Below are 22,968 nucleotides of genomic sequence, written 5' to 3'. Positions count from 1 at the left end.
TAAGACCATGTTGCCGAAACCCACCATTTAAATAGGATAGCCACGTGGGATTAATGGAGTCGAGCATTACAGTAGGAGCTGGAAGACCAGATAGTTGATGATACTGAGCAATTGCTACCCATTTCTTCAAGGTGTTATTGTGGTTATGTTACAGACGGAAGCATCTGTGAATGAAGCGACCCAGCTGGGGTTTGGTTAGATGATTCAGAGTGTGGGGAAACCGAGTGGGGCGGGGATGAAATAGGAATAGCCTTGTGTTGATAAATGTTGAAGCTGGGTGGTAAGTTTTGTTTTACATTCTACGTAAGAAAGAGACCGAGCTGGAAGCTCTGACCAGCTGTGAATGAGGCGCATTGTGGGGGGCCTGCAGGGATGAGTGCCAGGCCCTGCACACCCCCGACCCACGGTACGCCCGCACTCCCAGGCGCCCTGCAGCTGCGCTCGGGGAGCGGCCGCTGCCCTCACCCTCCGCGCCGGCCCCCCTTGCCCACCTCGAAGTCGTCGGGACAGCTCCTCTTGCTGTTGTTGTTGTTAAGGTTCTCCCGGTTGAGCAGGCCTTTACTGGGCTGGGGTGGGGGCCGCCCCCACCGCCCTGCCCCTAGGGCCTCCTCCCCTTCCATCTCTTCCACCTGCTGCGAGGAGCCCCTCTGGGCCTTGGGGCTCCCGGACTCCAGCTTCTTCCTCACTTCCTTCTCGCAGGGTCCAGAAGCTTCCTGGGGATGTCTGGCTGGCATGTGTGCCTCAGTCGGCTCGGCCGCTTCCTCCAACAGAGCGTCCCTCTCCAGATCCTCCAGGTGGACCAAGCTGCCAGGTTCGTCGTTGGGGGAAGGCAGGAGGGGGTCTGAGAGCCGCCGGAAGCAGCAGGGGAGAGTGGGGCCTCCCGGGGCCCCGCTGTCTGGGAACGCGGGCTGGGCAGCATCGTCCAGGCAGGGCAGCCGGGCCTCCGGGGTGCCATCCAGCGCCTCCGGCAAGAAGTCCCCCGACCCTGCAGGGTCGTCCGCAGGCTGCTGGACGCAGGTGTTGCTCTGTTGACGCCACAGCTTGTTGTGCCGTTGTTTGCTGCGGGGGAGGAAGGGCAGAGGAAGGTCATGGGGGCCAGTGCCCTGAGGGTCCCGGGAGGGACAGCAAGACACAGCCCACGGCTGACAGATGGCGCGCTAGGACGCTCAGCCCCCGGGGCTCCCGGCAGCAGCCCTCAGTGACTGTGCCATGCAGTGACCAGGTGGCAGACCCGTGACGGCGGTCTCGACCTTGGGTACCATCAGGGTCTCGCCGTGCCGCCTCGTTCTGTGAACTTAGCCACGCCACCGCCCGTCCCACCTCTGAGGCCCTCCATCTGTCAGTAGACTAATAATCCTCTCCTCCCTATCCTGCAGGGAGACAGCGGGGACCGAAGCAGAGAGCACATGGAGATTTATGGGTAAACATAATGCACGTCAAGTTGGGACAACTGGAGAAAACCACAAGATTTTTTTTTTTTTGTCAGAAAGATGACAGGTCACTTTTAAAAATAGGTCTTATGATATCGTGGTAGTATGGTTATAACCCATTTTTAATGTAAAGGTCAAAAAAAAAAAAAAGAAAAGAAGAGAAAATTTTAATGTGAAATCAGGTAAGGCACCTCCATGACCCTTGGGGCACCCGTACCAACACCCTGCAGGGGTGCGGGCTACGACGAGAGGAGATGGGGACAGGGCAGTGTGAATTAAGGGCCTGCTGTTGTTTGCAACGCACGGGAGCACCACGACCGTTCGAGACGGCTCTGTGTGCCCGTTCCAGGCAAGGCCAAGAGGGCCCCCAGACGGGGCTGCAAGTCAAGGTCACTGCCTTGTGGCTGTGACCTCAGCCTGAAGACCCCTGGTGAGGCTGTGGAGGCTGCAAGCCCCTGATGGCAGCAAGTGTCTGAAGGGCTAAGGGAAAGGAGGCAGGATGCCCATGCCTCCGCCCCCTCCTCGTCGTCCCGGGGCCCTGCCTGGGGATCTGTCCAGCTGCTCCCTGGGTGACAGTAAAGGGACTCCAGAGATGTCCAGAGCTGTTCTCAGACCCCGTTCCACCCTGCCAGGGCACTCCTGCTTGCTCACACTCGGCCAAGAAGCCTGTGGACTGAGCCTGTGGCCTCCTCATAATACGAGTCAGAAATAATCCAGGGAGAAAGGGAGTCCCAGGTGCAGTGGGGATCTGCCTCCACGGGGCCTCCCCACACTGGAGCCTTGGGGGCGGGCAGACCCGGGTGTGCTCTCTCCCCTGTGCTGCCCACTGGCTGTATGACGTGGGACACCCTAACCTCCAGCGTCAGCTCATTCCCCCCATACGCCGGGGATACCCTGTCCGGGGCAGACCTTTTCTGGGTGGGGGTTAGAGATTTCAAAAGCTCCGTTTTATTCACCACGAGCCAGGTCTAGCCCGGCATCTGCAGAGGTAAACCTGCACAGTCCTCAGGTAAATCTCACAACAGCCCTACCAGGTGGGCTTGGACTGCAAACTCAGAAGAGGAAACCAGGGCCGGGGGAGATGGGCGAGCTTGCCCTACACGGCCCGGCTCGTCGGTGCCGGAAGCCAGTCGGCCCTGAGGCATCGGAACTGCCCTGTGGCGAAGCCTGGCCCACGGCTCGGCACAAAGCAGATGCTCAGGAAACGGGGACGGCCACGTGCCTGCGCCACCCATGACGTCATGCCTTGGACGAGGAACCGCGCACCGTTCCCTCCAGCAGCAAAACAGCTTTCTATGTGTGCCAACAAAATCAAACAGATCCCTCCTGGAAACCACTAATCAAACCCCAAACAATAGCTGTTTTTCTCAGTCTGGCTCCCCACCAACCCCCCCAAAGGCGGGATTTTAGCTGCAGAGACTGCTGCCAGGCCGGACGGGAGCCCGCTTGGTTCTGCCAACCCTTCCCCGCAGACGCTCACCCACCTCGCGTCCAAGATGCCTTCATACTCAGACAGCTGCCTCATAAAGCCCGCGTTGGGCCGTGTAATGCTGCGCTTCTGCTTCACGTAGTTGTACGCTTTTTCCAGAGGCCAGCCAAATTCCTTCATTGCATAGGCTATGACCGTGGAAGCCGATCGGCTAACACCCATTTTGCAATGTACCAGGCACTTGGAATGGTTCCTCCTGCAGAGGTGGGAGACAGAGTCCAGAAACTTCCATAATTTCATTCTCTTAGGTTTTACCCAATGCATTTTGTTTTTCTTTAAACCCTGAAGTTATCTCAGTGCCCAGACCCCACCGCACCCCCCCCACGTCCTGATATTTATGCAGCAGATGGCCACACACCCTCGAAAGGAAATACCTTCACTGCAAAATCAATTAGCACACAATGGGAAATCGAGATAAATCTGTCCTTGCCTTGCCGAGTGGTGCAGGGAGGGCTCCCAAATCAGGCCGCCCTCAGGGACAAAGCGGGACCGCTGGGATGGGCCAGGAGACCAGAAACTCTTGCAGGAAGCAAAGGGGGCAGCGAAAGGGTAATCTGCAAAAGCTACACAGCTGCCCCAGCAGATGAAGATGGGCAACGGGTGACTGCAGAGAAAACGGGGTCAGCAAATGGAAGGCTGCAAGGCCCTCGGGAGGGCAAATGCTCGCCAGACAGGGAGGGTCGAGGAGCTAGGACAAGGACGGCAGCACCCTCGACTTGGACGAGGGGAAGAAGGCAGGTGGATCGGTCATTTGTAAGGAGGCGGTAGTGGCCTGGGCGGGGCTGATGTCACAGGAACGGCAAGGCCGTGTTTCTCGAGACTTCGGAGGCTCGAGAATGGGAGGGTACACGCTGCTGGAAGGGGCCGCACCTGGGAAGCTTTATTTGTACAGGAGGCAGACCCACCAGCCTGCCTGTTTACACTGGAACCAGCTGGCCCGTCAGGTGGGTCTGGGCTCCTTTCCTAGACCCCAGGCTTCAAATTCATCCCCATTTGTCAGTGCATTTTGTTCTGTTTTTGTTTTTTTGTTTGACTGCTGGCCTGGAATCTATCCCCCAGGAATGCAAACAAACTAAGATTCGGTAAGGACATGTTACAGAGCTTTGACCTCAAGAGGTATGAAGCAGAAGACGGGGTTTCTTTCGATAGCATTGCAAAAGGTTCTTTCTCTCTATTCTGGACTTCAGTGAGGCAGAGTTGTCCCACAGGAGAATAAGGGGAGGACAGAAGACAGGGTGATGCCAGGAACAGGCTCAGGGCGACGAGGACCTCTGACGGTCTGCCCCATTCCGTGAACAAGAAAACTGCAGTAACTCAGGTGCAGAAGGCGGGCCAGCTCTCGCGGCCTCTGCCTGAGCAGCTTTCTCTGGGGAAGCAGCCCCAAAGGTGTTCACAGTCCATGCAAGACCTGGCCCACCCTCCTCCCTCCTTTGGCTCAGCGACTCCCTGTAGACAGAGCTCCAAAGAATGTCCACGAGATATCAGATCCTTGCCTGGAAGCAGTGATGATGACAAAAGTGGGATCCAGTGTCACAGTCGATGACAGGAGAAACAGGCTCATTGGGGCCCCCACCCTGAGAAGATCAGTGACTGTGCCTTTTGGTGCTAGGGGGTCCTGTGGTAACCAGAGGTCCACCAGACATCAAAGGCTCCACAAACCAGAGATGTCTGAGTCTGGGACTGCCATTAGTTTCTGCCCAGCCGGCATCTGCCCCTTACTTCCTCAGGCCAGCCTCTTTGTCTTCTCCATCCACTTACTTTGCTTTGTTTATGAAATGGTACGCTTCGTTCCAGTGGGCAAGAAGGTCTGTTGTCTCTTCGTCATAGACGCGAATGTTATGATATGCAAATAAGCCAGGAAAAAAATTATCTATTTCTCTGGTGACATTTAAAATGTAGTCCACACTGTAAGGAGAAAAAAAAAAAAAGAACAACAACTTTGGAGAATCAGAATGAGGAACTACAAAAAGACAAAGTAACAGAAAACTGAGCAAGGAAAAAAATTAAATACACACTCATAAAGCGTATATGTTTACGGTGGGACTTTGGTTTTTCCTTAAGGAGTAATTTTTTTTTTTTTTTTGTATTTTCCAAATGTCCTCTATACGATGAGAATGTATTACACTTATAATAAACAACAAATTTCTTTGTAAAAAAAAAACTTACAAAAAAAAGTTCAAAGCATTGCTGAGCAATGTGAATTCTGGAAACGAGACATATGTATTACTTAAAAACATTTTCAGACACACTCAAAGTTTCAAACTTCGTAATGGTTATTTATTAATATACAGAGGCTTAAAAACGAAAAACAAAGTCTCTACTTTTAAATAGCTAAGAGAGTAGAAGATATCCATCCATTATTTATGTCCTTGAGAATTGCCTTAAATGCTCTTGAAACAAGGCAGACTACAAATAAATACATAAACAGCGGGGAGGGTCTTCGAACGCATGTTCTCTAAACTTGATACTTATACTCCCGGAAGACCAAAATAATTTCAGGAGTTAGAAAATACCTCAAATAGGGTTTGTAAGAGAATACTTATAAATGCTTTACAAAATACCTTTCAAAATCATTTCTTTATTCCCAGCCAGAGAAAGCATAGATGGTATCACTCTACATTTTAAGAAAACTTTTCTGTTGAAAGAACACATCTTAACCAGTAGTTCTAAAGATATATTTTAAGATTTGTTTAGTCTTGATTTTTAAATGTAGTAATTGAAGAATGCCATCATGTCAGACCCACAGAATGGTGATTTTGGGGCTGTGTTGTTAAAAAAAAAATGTCCAGACATCTGTTCTTGAAGGTCTAGATTTAACCTTTTTTTAAAAAAATTCCTGCTGCTGGGCATTTCTCAGACTGAGATGGGCATATGTTTCTGACCAACACTGAGTATTTAGCCGCCAGATTCCCACCAGGCCCCAAAGTCTAACCTCAGGGAGAACCAGGAGTGGTCCTGGGACCAGAGCTGCCGACTGGCCCCACAGATGTGTGTGTGTCCACGCTAGGACTGCCGGCCCCTGTGCTGGGGCCGGGGGGGAGGGCAGTGGGGCCAGGAGGGGCCTCGTGGCCCTACCAGCATCCAGGCTGTCCTCTGCCACTGGAGTGTGACTGAGAATCGTTCTTGGTGACACACACCATCCCACAGGACCCCGTTAAGATCTAAAACGCATGAATTATTCAGGAGGTGGCGTTTTGGAAATCAGCCCAGCCCTTGGAGATGGGAGACAGGGTGCAGGCGTTACAAGGGCTCAACCTTGGGGGTTTCTAAGCTGCCTGGAAGGACAAGGGGGGACGAGGGGAGCAGACTCACCCTGAGCCCTGCAGTTCCTCCAGATTGGATGCATTCCATTCAGAGCCCTGGGGGACAGATCACACAAACCCCCGTGAGTGTCACATGTCCGCCTCAGAGCTGCTTAGGGGATGCATGGGGTGGGCCAGCCCTAGGTGGGGGAGGGCTATTTCATGGGCCCTTGGCCTTAGATGGGCAGACAGAACTAGAAAAGGCCGCTAGCCAAGCAGGTTCCAGAGGCATTCCCGGCGTTGTCAGCCTGCGTGGAAAGCCCTGGCTGTCCCCTGGCCTTCAGGGAACGGCAAAACCTGTACCACCCCCGCCCCCACCACGTCCTTTCCTAAAGCTCCGGCACGGTCCTGTCACCAGAGGCAGTGACCTCCAGCTTCCCGCTCAGGAGAGGGCACTTTCACACACCACTAATTTAAAGCAGGAATCTGTCTACCTTTTCGGGCAAGTATTTTTAAAAGTTCCCCCCCTCTGACCCAGTGGTTCCACATACAAACAGCTGCCCTGAGGAAACATCCAGAATTCGCACGTAGATTTATGCACGAGGATATTTATGGTTATTTGCGAGGACAAACAATGAGAACAACTTAGAGGTCCGACAAGAAGAAACTAGTAAAATAAATGATGATGATGATGAAGCCACACGATGGGGCAATTAAAAATGAAATTGTACTTTGGGTGGCTATTTAACGACACAGGGAAATGCCGCATAATGAAAACAACTTAAAAAAAGAAAAACAGGATACAAAACTATATAAACATTATGATTCTTTCCTTTCCTTTCTTTTTTTTTTAAAGAAGCTATATAGACATAAAAAGAAAAAACCCAGAAGATGGGAAAAAAAATATACTAAAACGTTAATGGTGACTATGTCTAGATTTGCGAAATTGGGAATGCTTTTTACTTTCTTCTTTGGAGTTACTGGTGTTTCTGAACCTTCTATAACGTGTTTTAATTTAATGCCTTTTAAAGCATATTATAAAACGAACCCTCCATTTCTAAGCTTCCCAGGAACACAGAAGGGGAAAAAACAAAGAAAAAGCTATCACTTCGCTCTTCGGCAATGCAAATGACACAGAGTTGTGAAGAACAAGAGACCCCCCCCACCAAGTCTCCCTAGAAACTTCCCTTCCCAGGAGGGCAGACCCCTCAGGACGCAGGGGCCCCAGGGGGCCAAGTGGGGCTGGTAATGTGCGGGTGTTAGCTGGATTTTTCATGCTGGAGGGAGAGGCTCAAATATAAAAATTCCTTTAGTATCTCTCATGGAAAAAGTGACATAGACCACCAAACCACACTGAAAAAAATAATGAAAGCTCACTACATCTGTGAGCATCCTCTTGTTGTGATCACCACCTAGTGGAGAGACGGCCTGCCTTCTGTTGTTTCCACTAGGAAAAACCACCAACTTCCTGGGGAAATTAGAGCCCAGTGCTGCCTGATGGCTTTCAAGATATAGGCTTCAAATCCACACATTCATATATGTTTTAATACAAACGTTAAACATATATGTGCATATATATACACACAGACACACATATTCACAAATACGAATTGATATACACAAATACATTAAATATATATATTTGCGATATATATATATTTAATATACAAAGTATATATCACGACACATGCGTTTGGAGAACCATTAATTAATTCTTGTGGGCAGAAAACAAGATGTTCATGGCTTCAGCAGCAAATACACTTCCTCCACTTTCCCAGAAAGTCATTTTTGCTGTAACAATGATTGCCACTTATTAGTACCTACAGAAACTACACTTGGTGCTTTAAGAATGTCTTTTACTTAATCCTCACAATCATCCCACATGGTACAGAATGGAGAAAAGGCAAAGAGGCTCGCTCCCCTCACACAGCTGCTTCGGCTGGGGAGTGGGAACTTGGCCCTGGCAGGTCTGACTTCCATCACACTGTACCACTTCTCTAATTTTAGTAACATTCTCTCCCCTATAGTCTCTCTGAGGGACTCTGTGAACTTGCCAGTTGCCTTCTATGGAGATTTACAGCATTAAGAGCATCTGAGCAAGAGATGGAGGTGGGGAGAACCTGCACAACCCGGCCCCCCGGTGGTGCTTCCAGGGCCTGTCCCTTCGGCGGGCCTGGGAGCAGGGCACAGGGTAGCTGCCCGGACAGAGAGAGGGGAAGAAGCTGGGTTTCGGGGGTTCGGTTTGTTTTGCCTACTGTTTCTCACGTCTCGGTGATGCCCAGGTGTAATTCTGGGGTTTGGCGAGCATGCGCCCTTTCGTACCTGGGGGTTCTGAGCCCGCAAACCGTGGGGAGGTAACTGGATGCGGCCTCTGTGTTAGCAACTGAAGACCAAGGATGGAGAGGTTCTGAAAATTGCTGCCAGTGGACTGTGCCAGAGAGCCTTCAAACAACTCTGCCCAGCTCAGCTGGGAGCCCCATCTCATACATCTGGCCCCAGGGCAAACCAGCGTAGGCCAGAGGAAGGGGGTCGAAGACAGGAGTTCCCAGAACAGCCAGGATCGAGGTCCCAGCGACTCCAGTTCTCTCCCCCTCTCTGACTCTGCTGCAAGCTCCAAACAATCAAGGTCTGTAGACGGATGTTCCCCGAACCAGACCCTGCCCTGTGCGGCGCTTCTTACGAGATAGAGGTGGTCGAAGATAAGGGAGGGCTTGTCCATCTGTCCCAAGATAAGGAGCATCTCGTTGTCTATGAATTCCTTGAATTCTTTCAGGTTACAGTTCATCTGCGTCTCTAATTCATTACGGATCTGTGGAGCGGAGAAGAGTACAAAAAGCTATTCGTTACAAAACAGAACAAGAGCCATCCACCTCCAAAGAAGTCAAGTCACAACTTATACTGTGGTTGTTTTCCAAAAAGGTGTCTTGTTGTTTTGGCGGTTTTTTTGTTTTTTTTACCCCAAAGAAAGCGCACAACGCACCGAGACGCACACAGCCCGTACGTAGGTGGTGGGAATGAGGCTACACAGCCTCACGGGAAGTCGGACTGGGCAAAGTTCATCATTTTATACCAAGAAGCTGATTCGTAGGGCATCTCTTCTACGGAGTTTAAGGCACTTCTATTTTTACAATTAAATATCAAATATCTCACAGTGAACACATAAAATCAGCTTCATCTTTCTTTGGAAGGCATCACAACAGGATAGTTTTTTGTTGTTTTTTTGGTGGGCAGCAAAGTTTATTGAGCGACAGTACAAAGCTCCCAAAGAGGGAGGGAACCCAAGAGGGTTGGTTGCCCCACAATATGACTTTTTATGTATATTAATTAATACAAAGGGTGATATATGGCTTTTTCAAATGGCCCTTTTAAGCCCTTATATCTACCTAGTTTAAGCGCTTATTATAATTCATTGCATTCTTTAGAACAAAAAGCAACTGAGACAAGAAAAAAGTGATCCAGAAAAAAATTCGAAGGCACACAGAAGGCAGTCCAGGGTTAGTAACTTGCTAGTAAGTGATAATCCTGAAATAAGAAATAAGAGTTTGCTGTATCTCAATAAAACACAAGGCAGAGAAGAGGGCGCTAATAGGCAGATGTATCTCGGGATAATGCGTGGGTCTCGTGGAATTAACACCAAAGGTCTTACAGGTTCAGAGAGCTCAGGAAATTTGCAAGGCCCCAGAGCTGCTGTGCAGCACGGCTGGATCCAAACTAGAGTGGGAATCTAAGGCCTGCGCTCTCTCTGCTAAGTCCTGCGGGGAAAAAGCCTCTGAGAGTCGGTGAGCTGATCGGTAAAAAGGCCAAGTGGCAGACCTGCCTCTGCTGTGCTTTGGGCAACAGGACAGATGGACAGCTTGTGACCTCTGGCCTGGTAAGGGAAGAGCTCTCTTACTTCTTTCGAGGTCACGTTTTCTAGATCCTGGCTCATCATGATGCTCCGGAGCTTCGCTTTGATGAGGCGCTCAGTCCTTTCCCCTTCAGTTGGCCTAGAAAGAAGGGACATTCAGTAAGATGGAGAATGACAGGGAGCCTGAGGTCAGCGTTTACAGGAACGCCAGATACTCTTGGGCTAAAAAGAACATGGCCGGCACGCAGACAGCTACCTGTTTTTTTTAAAGATTTTTTTTTAATTTATTTATTCATGAGAGACAGAGAGAGAGAGACAGCAGAGGGAGAAGCAGGCTCCCAAGGAGCAGGGAGCCCGATGCAGGACTCGATCCCAGGACCCTGGGATCATAACCTGAGCCGAAAGCAGACACTTAACCATCTGAGCCATCCAGGCGCCCAGACAGCTACCTTTTTGGTGTGCATGTTTTTGGGAGGAGAGGAAAGGGACAGAGAAGTCCGGCTCTGTGTCTAGAACTCCTGTGGGCGTCCACAGAGTGGTGAGCGGATGGGGAGCACAAACAATGGCTGGAAAGCATAGTCCTCGTTCAGGTCTGCAGAGAATCAGGCTCTCACGACGAGATGTGGAAGCACCCGCGGAACGTCCGCCCACCAACCACATCCTTCTGTCTGCGCTTGAACATGTCTGGGTGGGAGGACATCACTGGGTCCGGCTCTCCTCATCTCCTTCTTACATGGAGAATCTATGTGCTTCCCTGTAACTTCTACCCATCAGCCCTGCTTCTACACAGACCAGGGTAATTCTTCCACAGAATGCCCTTTTTTATATTCAAAGGCAACTGTCATTCTCCCCAACCCGCTCATCACTTGGGGCCTCAAAGAACATGGCTTCCGGTCCTCTCCTCATTCAGGCTGACCTCTGTGTCCGTGGCCCTCATAATGCAGTCCCAGAGGGACACACGACTCTGGGGGAGGAGGGTCCCAACCAAGACAGGAGGGGGGAGCCATTTCCTTCCTCTGGACCCAGACTTCCCCTGAGTGCAGCCTCAGGCCACGTGAGCTCTGCTGGTGGCCACGTGACAGAGGCCCCGGATTCACTGCTGTGGCCTCTAAGGCAGGCCGCCCCAGCCAGTGGTGGTGCAGTGGTGTTTTGGGATCCTGGGACGATGGATATATAATACTCCTCAGAACAGAGGGAAAGGCCGGACCACAGAACATGGCCCAAGAGCCGGTGACGCATGTAGGCTGATGGGAGCTACGGTTCGCATTCACACCCAAATCCGTCTCTAATTTCAGAAGTGGGGTGGTGGTCCCAGAGCCTTCCCTAGCCACAGACTACCCATGGGCAGCAGGTGAGGCACCCCTGCTTGGAATGCTGGTCCTGGGAGAGGGGGCTCCCAATCCCGGGACTACCAGGGTGGTGTGACCCTGTGCGGACTCAGGGTCGGGCCCGGCGTGGGCGAGGCAGCGCCGCACTTACTTGTCCACAAACAGGGCCGGGGAGTCGGGCCGTGCGGACTCCAGGTCCTGCATGGCGTTCCACTCGTTGATGCAGCTCTGGTCCGAGCTGATGCAGCTCTCGTAGTAGGTGGCCCAGATGAGCGCCACGCCACCAGGGAAGTAGTTGTGTCTTCGTGCCACTTCGCAGGCCTTGTGAAGGACCTGCAGGGCAGACCTGGGGTGAGGAGGGGGGACAGGGTCAGGCCTGGGGAGGCACAGGGAGTGCTGGGCTCTTCCCTCCACACGGGGGGGGGGGGGGGTTGAGAACGGGGCGGGGCAGGGCGACCCCTCAAGGACTCACTCCGAGCATCGCCATATGCACAAGGTTACGTGCGGGACGCAAGGCAGCCCGAAACCTTCTGGCTGCCGGGTAACGGAACCCAAGAGCAGACGAGCCATCCTTCACTGTGCCCAGCAAGGAAAGAGTGCAAACTTCGTAACTCTCCCACCCAGGCTGGCTCACGGATCATCTCCCACTCGGCCAGTTAACACCCAAGAACTCAGATTTACTTCGGAGGCGGGGGGTGGGAGGGACACCGCCACAAAGCCTGGCAGGTGGAAGGAAAGTCTTTCACATGCAGCAGACACATTTTACTGCGTTCTGAATAACTTGCTTTTTAACCTTTGCCCGTCATTGTTATAATAGCTTCGATGCTTAGCTCTCTTAGGGAAGGGAGTACTAGAAACTCACATTAATACAGGGATGAAATGAAGAAGAGGTTCGGGAAGGAAGAGTGGGGCAGAAGGAACTACGTGGAGAATGTGTATGGTAATGCTCAGCTTAGTCATCTTTTTTTTTTTTAAACAAAAATCTAGGCTGAAACTCTCTCAGTGAAGGGGGTGAACCAGGCATCGACGAAGGGTGGGAGAGGGGAAGCCCCGAAGGGAGCGAGAGTGCTCGGGGAAGGGCTCACCCCCGCTATGTGCTGCACGCGTCCCACTCAGGCATGTCTGTCCTATCTCTAGGCTGCTTCAGGGAATAGGCTTGAGCCGCATATTTACTAAATTTAGTTTTGCTCCCGAAATTTTGGAAAAACATGTGGGCCTGTTTTTTACTTGCCTGTAGAGAAAGAGGTAAGAAGTGATCCAGGGACGCAAGAAACATCTGGGATATCAAGGGGATTATGATTTCGTGATTTTCCCCAGAAGGAGCCTGAATTGAGGGCAGTGTAGAGTAATGGACGAGGTAAAAATGAAGCACCATGTTGACTGGTGGCCCATAGGAGAATTCGGCCTAACTCTCAGCGTCCCAGGAAACAAAGTAATGACTGGGAAACACTGGGCAGAACCCTTCTCATCAGATGCCACCAGCTTTCTCCTGAGCCTTTTCCAGACTGCTGGAAAGAGAGACGGTTGTGTTGAGTTCGTTGCAGGGGTGGTTTATGCGACCCTCCAAGGATGAGGGAGGCTCGGAGGTATGTGTGCGGGTTTGAAGAAGCACCGGCCTGACCTGTTTCACCCAGTGCAGCCTTCACCCGCGGCTACCTCATCCCCAAAGCAGAGTGTGTGGGAGGCACTCCCCCCGACGCGGGCCCTGCACCCCGCATCCTGTAGCGGGGCACCCTGTGAGAACACGCTCCCAACACATGACTCTGCGCGGGTTATGGCCACCTCCCCTCCATGACTTTAAACCCCACGAGGACAGGAATTATGTCCGTCGTATGCCTTCCCAGATGCCCAGCGCCTGGCAGGGTGCCATTCCCTTCAGGGCACAAACCGAGCATGCGCCAGGTATAAAGAATATGCAAATTTGCGCTGGAATGGCATTTGGGCAGCAGGAACTGTAGATAACGTAAGAATAAAGTACCTTCGACAACAAAAAAACCACCCAATGAAAAACTGGCTGAAGGACCTGAATAGACTTTTCTCCAAAAAAGCTGTACAAATGGCCAATAAGCACATAAAGAGATATGCTCGGTATTCATCAAGTGGGGAAATACAAATCAACACCATAGCGAGATACCACTTCACACCCATTAAGAGAGCGATGATGAAAACTCAGTAACTAACTCGCAGGAGCTGGTGAGGACGTGGAGAAACCAGAACCCTCGTGCACGGCTGGTGGGAATGTGAAATGGGACCAAGAGTCCAGTTTGCGGAAAACGGTTTTGGTTCCCCAGAGGGTGAAACACAGAGTTAACCGCGTGCTCTAGAAATTCCACTTCTAGGTACATCCTCAAAAGAACTGAAAGCAGGGGCTGCAACAGAGACTTTGCCCACCCGTGTTCATAGCAGCTCCAAGCACAACAGCCAGAAGGTGGAAATAACCCAAATGTCCACTGACGGATGATAGGGCTACACAAAAAATAGTCTATGACCACATCCTAGAGTAACATTCAGCCTTAGAAAGGATTCTGACACGTGCGACAAGACGGACAGACCTCGAAAACATCAAGATATGCAACAGAAGCCAGACGCAAAGGGAGAAATCGGGGAGGATTCCCCCCTATTGGAGGGACCTGGAGTAGGCAAACTCCTAGAGACAGAATGTAGGACAGAGGTTAACCGGGGCCTGGGCGGGGGAGAGGGACTTAGTGTTTAATGGGATGATGAGAAAGTTCGAGAAATGGATAGTGACGTCTGCACATCATGGATGTACACTGAACCGCACACTTAAAAAATGGTAAACGCGGTACACTTCACGTTACGTGCATTTTGCCATACACACAAAAATAAACGCACCAAAATGAGCTTTAAAGTCGAAGGGGGTTTTCCTATTCGTGCTGGCAGCTAAAAAAAATATTCCTAAGGTGATAAAAGTCCCTAAAAGCACTTACCACATGGCCTGGACGGATACGGGCTTAAAGACGTGCATCCGTCCCGCAGTGCTGACGCTGAATCCCCTGAGGATGAAAAACAAAAAAAGAAAGGAAGCACGGTGAGAAGTTAGACCCTGAGGCCACACCAGATGACGAGGGTGGCTCACGCTTTCTGAGCAGGGAATACAAGCCCCCTGCATGGAACAAGGGCAAGAGCGGGGAAAAAAGTGGGGAAAAAAAAAAAAGTGTTCTCAAATCTGTAAGACTTGCTTTTAACCCGGCTACGCGAGGTCTATCAAAAACACAAACCCTGGCAGAGGTAACACCACCATCTGACACACCATCTCGTTCACGTTCCTGCCACTGTCCCAGCCCCCTGCTACTTCCTGCCCCACACATCCCACCCACTGTTTTTGTAATTGCATGCGAAATATATTCACAGATGGCAAAATCTGACAAAGGAAAAAAAATATAACCATTGTAATCTTGCCTCTTCAAAAAAAAAAAAAAATCACATTTTAATTTTTCTTCCCCGGTTCTATGAGGCAATTTAACTTTTACCGTTGGAATCCTGGTGAAGGGGCAACTTGTATTCAGCTCCTTCCCCCCCACTCCTGGCAGAACCCGCGTATTTCCCCTGGAAGCAAATGTACGTGGAACCCGGATGGCTCTCTTGTCTACCTCGCCCCAGCCACACGGAAGGCTTCCTCCTCTGCAGCCCCCAGAGACGCACCTGACACGCTGCTGTGCCCGCTAGCTGCTTGCCTCCCCCCGCACCCCCACGGCTGTGTGCTCTGGCCGCGTCCTTTCCAACCGTGAACCTACAGTGACCGGCTCCGTGTGGGGGGCACGTACCGAGTATTCACTTAACGCATCAAGGGGAAGGGATGGATGTCAGCTCCCTGATGCGCTGGAACTTCACACAGCAGCACATCCCCTGTAAACACTCTTCTGTTGATACTTCGAGACCCAAACTCTCTTATATAATGTCCCAAATATCCCCGGTCCTTGTGTGAGCACGTCACACAGGTGGGTCTGCTCCTAATGATTATCCAGGATGCCCAAAGTGGAAGAATCGCTTAGTGTTTTTTTTTTTTTAAAGATTTTATTAATTTATTTGTCAGAGAGAGAGAAAGCACAAGCAGGGGGAGCAGGAGATAGATGAAGAAGCAGGCCCCCCGCTGATGGGGGAGCCCGACACGGGGCTCGGTCCCAGGCCTCTGGGGCTCAGGACCTGAGCCGAAGGCAGACGCTTCACTGACCGAGCCACCCAGGCGCCCCTGGAAGAATCTTTTAAAGAGATCTCCTTACCCGTCTCCATCAAGGTGGATTTTCGTGTCACTCCACAGCCGGAGAACCATCCCGATGGTGCAGCTTTTACTGCTCAGGAGAAAAGAGAAGATGCCCAGAGTCAGGGTCCGCCCGCTCATGCACCCTCTTCCCTGCCTTCGCCCAGCCTGTCCAGCTCTCAGAAAGGAACCACCACCCGACCTGGGCCTGGCTGCTGGGTGCGTATCAGGGAGAAGCTCTCAGGCTGTCTGCATAGGGACCACTTGCCACTGAATTCTAGAAGACGTGAGTCTGGGATGGTCCCATCAGAGGGGGTCCCCAGTGACCTCTACTTGGAGACAGTCCCAGGGGACTGTGACCCCACCGAGGTGCGGATGGAGCTCTGGAAACGCCAGGCCCCGGCTGTGGCTCTCGGGGGCAGGGAGCGAGCGGCTGACCACACGCCCACGCTGCAGCAGGGGTGAAGCCGCTGATGGCTGGCGCACTCCTGGCACGAGGCCACACGCACTCCAGGGGACACAGGCGAGCCGTGGCAGCCAACCGGGCCTCTTGTCCTAGGTGGCGGGGATGGGGACAGTGCCAACACCATGGCTGCAGTTCATTTCTGGGTCTCTGTTTCTGTACCTTCTGCACAGCTGCAGTTTCAAAACGAGCTTAATCTGCTTTTGGTTTGCTCACCCTAACAGTGAAATGATGCTTAGTGACTCTGGAGACAGGTGCCACTGAGAAACACAGAGGGACAGAAAGGACTTTATCAGAGGGTTACTCGGATCGTTAGGAAAATTCTTCAGGCATTTAAAAGAAAGAGTCTGCTCATGAGAGACCACGGTAACGGCCAAGGCCAACTCCGAGAGCCTCCAGGGATCTTGGACATACACCTCTACTCCCTCTTAGCCACAGCCCAGGGAGTAACGTGATGCCTATGACAGGGAGCTCTGAGCTCACAGACCCCCCCTCTTCCCCTGGAGTGCTGGTGACCAAGCGGGACTCTTCTACCCTCTGCTTCCGTCTGTGGGGAAGGAATCTGCAAGCCCTTCAGGTCAAATCAGACGAAGCCTTTTGTGTTAGGCAAATTACCTGACCCCCCACCCCTGCATTCCTACCTACTCTTGATGGGCTAATTCTACTTCCTTTGTAGAGCTGCAAAATAAAACGTATGCTGAGACCCGCAGAGCTCCAGAGCTGCTTGCTGTGTCAGTGCTTGGGAGGCTGAGCAGGGGGCCTCCTCGTAGCCCAAACCGACATGCTGAGAGCCCAGGGCAGAGGGCACCTGGGAACACGTTGCCAGGCCTGGAAGACTCACCCCCTTTCAGCACTGACGACCCACGCCAGGGACTGGTAATGAGGAGAGAAGACAGAGCTACAAGGAGCATTGAACTGGACTCGGTGCGGGGAGGGGGGGGCGTAAGGCCCAGGCCCAGGCCTAGGGCAGGAGGGGGCCTTCCAGGGCAGGCCGAGATGAAACAGTCCATATGAAACAAGGGCAGCATCTAAACTGGCCTCCCCTACCTGCGGAGATGGGGAAGAGCCTGGAGAGAGCACTGCGCGCATGGGGCTAAGTCCACGGAGGACTCCCACGCAGGGTCTCTACCTGCAGTCAAGAGCACAGGCGGGGACCATGGCACGACTGAAACAACTCTGCAAATTCCCTAACGTCCCCTTATCTGTTGTTGTGTGAGTTTCCAGTAGTCCTGCAGTGACGGACAGCCAAATGTCTACAGGGAAGGAGGGCCTGCGTGCTGGCGTACAGGGGGAGCAGGGGCACCCGGTCAGGGAAATGGGGTCTTCCAGGAGGAATGACCTCAAGGGATGACATGGGTGGGGCAGCTGGGGGAGAAGAAAAGCTTCAGAGGAAACTGAAACAGCAGGAGCAGATTGCCCAGTGGGGCCGGCGTGGGGACTCGAGGGCCACGCGGGAGCCAGGCCTGGCACAGGGGGGTGCCGTGGAAGCCCTTCGCAGACCGCACGGTGCCAGCAAGCACAGGGCAGCTGTGTGTGCTCACGGCACTCACGGTGCTCTCGCCTCCCAAATGCAAGATGGAACCTGGGGGTGGCCGCTCCTGTCTTCTGGGGCGACGCATGAGCAGATGGGCGGCTCTGAAAGAGAACCCGTGAGCCCGTGGGGCCCGTCTCTGCTCCTGCATCGTTCCGTCTGAAACGGCCCCTGCCTATCCTCCTGCCGGAACTCCCGCAGGGTACGTACCCGCTATGGGCAGCACTCCTCGCTCCCTTTTTTTTTTTTTTTGGAATAAGGAAGCAAAATCTCATGTCAGGAATTGAGAAAAACAAGCATTATCATGCTTTCAGCAGGCCAAAAGCTTCTGTAAGGACCAGGGCTTTGGTGCCTGGGGCTTCCCAGTGTGGGGCCGCAGGAGAGGGCCCAGGGCCCAGGCCCCCGGCCCCCACCTCCACATGCCTGGGCCTGCAGGGCTGCCACTCAGGCTCGACAACAGGAAGGCCGCTTAGGTCCTATTCCCCTCTGACCACCTACTCACCCTCGGCAGCCCCTTGCCCCACCTCCCCAACCACAAGACGTGGCAACAGCCTCGGGGTTGACGCCTGCACGCGGGCCTGTCCACTCCAGCCGTGAAGGACAACGTGGAGGGCATGCGTACGCATCTAATGCTACGGTCACGACCTCCAGACTCTGAGGTCGGAGAGCAGAGGCCGGGCATGCAGGAAGTGCTAACGGTACAGACGGTCGCGGAGGAATGAATTCACAAACAACGGGGTGCAGAAGAGAGTGCAGCGTACCGATGTGCAGGGTCTACACCGCAGGGCCGCCACAAAAGCCCGGCTTCTGATGCCCAGCTCTGCTAGTAGGAGGGCCTTGGGGGTACCCACCCCGACCTCTCGAGCTGCATTTCTCATCTGTTACACACAAATCAGAGCTACCTGCTCCATGGGGTGGTTTAAGGGTTCAATGAGATGCTGAGGACACGCTGTGGCAACCACCCTGGGTTCTTCCCACAGAAGTGACAGAGATGGCTAGCAGGAGGGGCAGACCGCCACGGTGGGCACATCCCATGGAGAGGCAGGTTCCTGCTCTGGGCCGGAGGGTGTTACAAGGACGGACCACATGTGGCGAGGAACGCCCCTGCCCCGGAAGGAACTCCGAAAGGCTGGCTGATCATCCAAGAGCAAATGTAACTGCATCGCTGTTTCGCACTAAATACCTCTGTGCTGCACAAAACACCGAGCTCCGCCCGTGTCCCAGAGCGCCGGCCTGGGGGTGCCCTGACACGAGGTGCTGGGCCCTCTTGCCTTCCGGGGCGCTCTTCACAGCTTGCCTCCTAAGACCTGCCAGGCTCCACAGTCTTCCAGATCCAGACTTCCCAACTAGCCCAAGGCTACAGATGCCGGCTCACACGTCTCTCCCTATGTGTGCCGCACAAAACTTTCTTAGGATGCTATCCTGTACCGAGAAGAAGGTCATAAAAGAAATGTCCTCCCTCTTTCTTCTGTGAGCTTGTTGGCCAGGAACAAAGTTTTGGTCCCTCCTAACAGCAGCTCTCTTGCGGGAACAAGACGAGACCACATAGCCGCCACACCATTCACTGCGTCTGTGGCTTTTTCTGTCCTGCCATCGATTCTGCCCAAGATGCCTTCGAATGCAGCCCCCACTGCCCCGTCCCTACTGCCCACTTGCCCTTTAAGACTCAGTGAGCCATCACACGCTGCAGAAGGCCTCTTGCTTGCCCCCTCTGAGCCCACCCGTCTCGTGCTTCCACAACCCCCCGAGCACCCCTCCATCACCGAGCCCGTTGCCCTGCCATCTGGTCATGGCTCCTTCCTCCCTGAGTTTATAGGCTCTCAGAGGTGGACCACAGCTTCGGCTGCTTCTTTGTGTACCTGGCCCATTGCCTCATACACAGGAGAACGTACACACTTGCCTTGGCGGATGAGTAGGTTAAAGATCACGAATACAGGGAGCCTATCTTAATCCAGGTTTCACAAAGCCAGGGTCTGCAATGATCTCACGCACATTCACGTATCCTAGATGTAAGAAGAGCCATTCGCCCTCATTTCACACACATAATAGGGTCTATGATACAACTAACTTGCCCTCCAGTTATTGGAAAATTCCAAACCTCCCTTTAAGCCTCTGACCAAGGACCTGTCAACAAATACTTGGGAATCCACTTGGGATGGTAATATAGGGGAAGCGCTTGATACGATGCCCATCAGTCACATACTTCTATACGGGCCCGTCCCCGCTTCACGTGGCTCCCTCCTGCTTGTTCCTGGGTGTTCACCACAGCCGTCACCTCTTTCAGGAAGCCCCCCCGGCTCAGGTGCTCTCTTCCATGGCACCCCCGATAGCAACCCAGTGGTAAACCTTGAAGCTCAGTGTGACTCTTCTATCCTCTCAGTCGGAGCTGAGAGCAGAGGCTGAATCTAGCACAGCGCCAGGCACGCACGAGCTGCAACGGTGCGTTCTACTGTTCTGCATGCCTGGTCACCGTGCCGCTGACCACCACACATCTCGTCATCATCTCCCACGGACACGGGACCACGGCAACCCAGGTCCCCACCGCCCCACCAGACTCACCTTTCCTTACTGGAAAAGTCGACTCCCAGCAAGATACTCTCCTCCGTGTCCTGGCGCCCACTGCTGTCCACCACCACCATGTACCGGACCCGCTCCGCCCAGGCGCTCTCCAAGCGCACGGCCTAGACAGGCAAAGACGGTCTCACTGGCCTGCCTTTCAAGGTGGTGGCCTCTTCCGTGACCAAATCAACACCGAGGGCTTTTGTTGTCTACCTCCCCCCCCATGAGCTCAGGAATTAAGATGAGATTCTTAAGAGCAGGAGCCGCGTCTGTTTATATCCATGCACGACGGACAGTGCTTGGCTCTGGGGAGATTCCCCCAAAGTTGGTCACATGGGTGAACAGGTACAATCCAGAGAATGAAGATCTCCACCCTCAGATCGACACGGACATCTAACATATCCTTTCTCTGGACCTTGTGGGTGGTGGAGAGCAAACCTGGCTCTGGCTTTTGTGAACAATTTGGGAGAATCTGCTGGAACACAGGAACTCCCCACCTCCCACTGCTCGTGAATAATTCCCTACCAAATCGCACAATTAAAAATTAAAACTTGCCGCTCTTTGTCTCTTCTTACCAGCTTGATCCGATCTTCACAACGCAGAAGGTTGATCATTACTTGAAGATGCTGGGGCAAGTCACCTGTTGGACCAATGAAGAAAGTTTTAAAAGGTCACCCACCCAGCTTCTAGGCAGAAACCTGCAAGAGGCTGATGTTAAGGGTCTGGATGAAGACTGCGAAATCAAAATGCCCCCCACCTCCACCCCAAGAGAAGTGTCACAAAGACTAGGAGGCTCAATTTCTCTTACTCCACTCCTGAATGTTGCCTGATGAGGATGGGGAGATCTAGCTGATGATGGCCACGTATTTAGAAATTGCTTTTATATTCTGAAATCTGGGGCGCCTGGGTGGCTCAGCTGGTTGAGAGTCCGACTCTTGATTTCGGCTCGGGTCATGATCTCAGGGTCGTGGGATCAAGCCCCGTGTGGGGCTCCATGCTCAGCACGGAGTCTGCTTGAGATTCTTTCCTCTCCCTCTGCCCCATCCCCCGCTTGTGCGTCCCAGAGCTTGGCCCCCGTGACAACCGCCATGATCAACATCCACGGTGAGACCTCCGTGCCTGACCACCCCGTCTGGTCCTTGTGCTGCCGGGGCTTTGTAGCATTTGCCTACTACTACAGTCTAGGGACTGGAGGGTAGCAGGTGCGGTGACTGGGGCCCGGGCCTACACCTCTACCACCAAGTGCTTGCACATCTGGGCTCTGGTCTTGGGCCTCCTTCGATCATTATGGCCATCATTATTTTCACCCACTGGCTCACTGATGATTATTCAAGCAATTTCAGAGGTCATAAAATGTTATGAAGGCTACTAGCAGCTGCTCATGGCCTGAGGCTCGCACCCCTTTTCACGGCAGTTTATATACACATCAGTCTAGAACTGAATTCAATAAAGCATTATAAAGCATGATTACTTTATAAAGGCAGTAATGCAGAGCTTCTAGCTTCTCTGAGCAATCCCAGAGCCCAGGAGGTGCCTCCGAGCTGGGGTGTAGGGAGGAGAGCTTCTCAGAGCTAGTGAGTCTCCACAGACATGGAGGATCAACACAGCTGAAAATAGGCTGTGTGTTCCAGGCTGGGGAGGCCCTACCCAAGGTTCATAATCAGTGAATAGCAAGTGGGACTCTAACACGGCTTTTTCCCCACCTTACACATTTCATGGTTTCTTTCTGAAGGAAAGTTCATCTGCAAAGACGCTGGTCTACAAGAAAGTAGGAGTAACTCCTAGAAGATCTACATTAATGCTGGTTTGTGCCATGCCAAGAAGGAACAGAATTATCTTTACTTTTATTACTATTATTATTTTTTAAAAGATTTTATTAATTTATTTTATTTATTTGAGAGAGATAGCGACAGAGATAGCAGGAGAGATCACAAGCAGGGAGGAGAGGGAGAAGGAGGCTCCTGCCGAGCAGGACCTGGCATCACGACCTGAGGCGAAGGCAGACACCCAACGAACTGAGCCACCCAGGCGCCCCTATTATTATTTTTTTTAAAGATTTTATTTACTTACTCGACAGAGAGAGACACAGCGAGAGAGGGAACACAAGCAGGGCGAGTGGCAGAGGGAGAAGCAGGCCTCCCGTGAAGCAGGGAGCCCGATGCGGGGCTCGATCCCAGGACGCTGGGACCATGACCTGAGCAGATGCTTAATGACTAAGCCACCCAGGCGCCCTCAGAATTATCTTTACAAAACAAAACAAAACAAAACATTATCCTATAGATCACAACCAGAATCCCAGAAGGATCAGTACACTGGATTCGTTCCTTTTGCAAAGGCATCTTTTGAATTTCAGGTCAGGCTGACAGAGGACGTCCAAATTGTACTTCTTGCCTCAGAGAGGACTCGGGTTGCTGGAAGCCGGCCTCTCTCGTCTGTTCTGTGACAGGACGGCACGGTGTGAGACACTCCACATTGGTGCTGCTTTCCATAAGGAATGACTGGCAGGCAACGGTTCACATTTAAGGAGCATGCGGAGCTCCTTGTCCCCCCTCCTCTACCCAACAGCACCCTCGCCTGCGGTGACCCCACGGCCCCAGGGGCACACACCCGCCTCGGCTGGTCCTGGGCTCGCCTGCACGCCACCACCGTCTGCTCCAAGTCACAGAAGCACACAGAGGAAAGCAAAAACAAGCCCCTTTGTCTGGTGAGTGCCCAAATGAAAGGGACATTTTCCACACAGCTAGGCTCCTTTCAGCGGGATGCTTGTGGAGACGTGGAATTGCTGACCGACAGAACTCCCGGCTGCAGCCTGGCGTCCACACAGCGCCTCTATATGTTGAAGTGTTCATTCAGCACTTGC

At 52.6% G+C, this 22,968-nt stretch overlaps 1 protein-coding gene across 7 annotated transcripts in view; it reads right to left on the bottom strand.

The window, feature by feature from the left end:
• Positions 1–22,968, bottom strand: part of SSH1 (slingshot protein phosphatase 1) — a 59,233-nt gene that overhangs the window by 8,169 nt on the left and 28,096 nt on the right. For all 7 annotated transcript variants that reach the window (XM_045887454.3, XM_045887452.3, XM_054510480.2 and 4 more), the window contains 11 exons: positions 20,684–20,748; positions 20,109–20,230; positions 15,578–15,646; positions 14,285–14,350; positions 11,488–11,682; positions 10,054–10,147; positions 8,842–8,970; positions 6,232–6,278; positions 4,678–4,824; positions 2,915–3,115; positions 492–1,059 (listed from right to left, as the gene is read on the bottom strand). In XM_045887454.3, the coding sequence (XP_045743410.1) occupies positions 492–1,059; positions 2,915–3,115; positions 4,678–4,824; positions 6,232–6,278; positions 8,842–8,970; positions 10,054–10,147; positions 11,488–11,682; positions 14,285–14,350; positions 15,578–15,646; positions 20,109–20,230; positions 20,684–20,748 (1,703 nt within the window). The remainder of the gene's footprint in view (positions 1–491; positions 1,060–2,914; positions 3,116–4,677; positions 4,825–6,231; positions 6,279–8,841; positions 8,971–10,053; positions 10,148–11,487; positions 11,683–14,284; positions 14,351–15,577; positions 15,647–20,108; positions 20,231–20,683; positions 20,749–22,968) is intronic.

The sequence above is a fragment of the Mirounga angustirostris genome, unplaced genomic scaffold (genome assembly GCF_029215605.1).
Source record: "Mirounga angustirostris isolate CCGP_5_RB_7025 unplaced genomic scaffold, mMirAng1.0.hap1 SCAF_14, whole genome shotgun sequence".
In the NCBI taxonomy this organism is placed as follows: domain Eukaryota; kingdom Metazoa; phylum Chordata; class Mammalia; order Carnivora; family Phocidae; genus Mirounga; species Mirounga angustirostris.
Note: the sequence above shows the minus strand (reverse complement) of the source record. Positions and strands in the feature narration are given on the sequence as shown.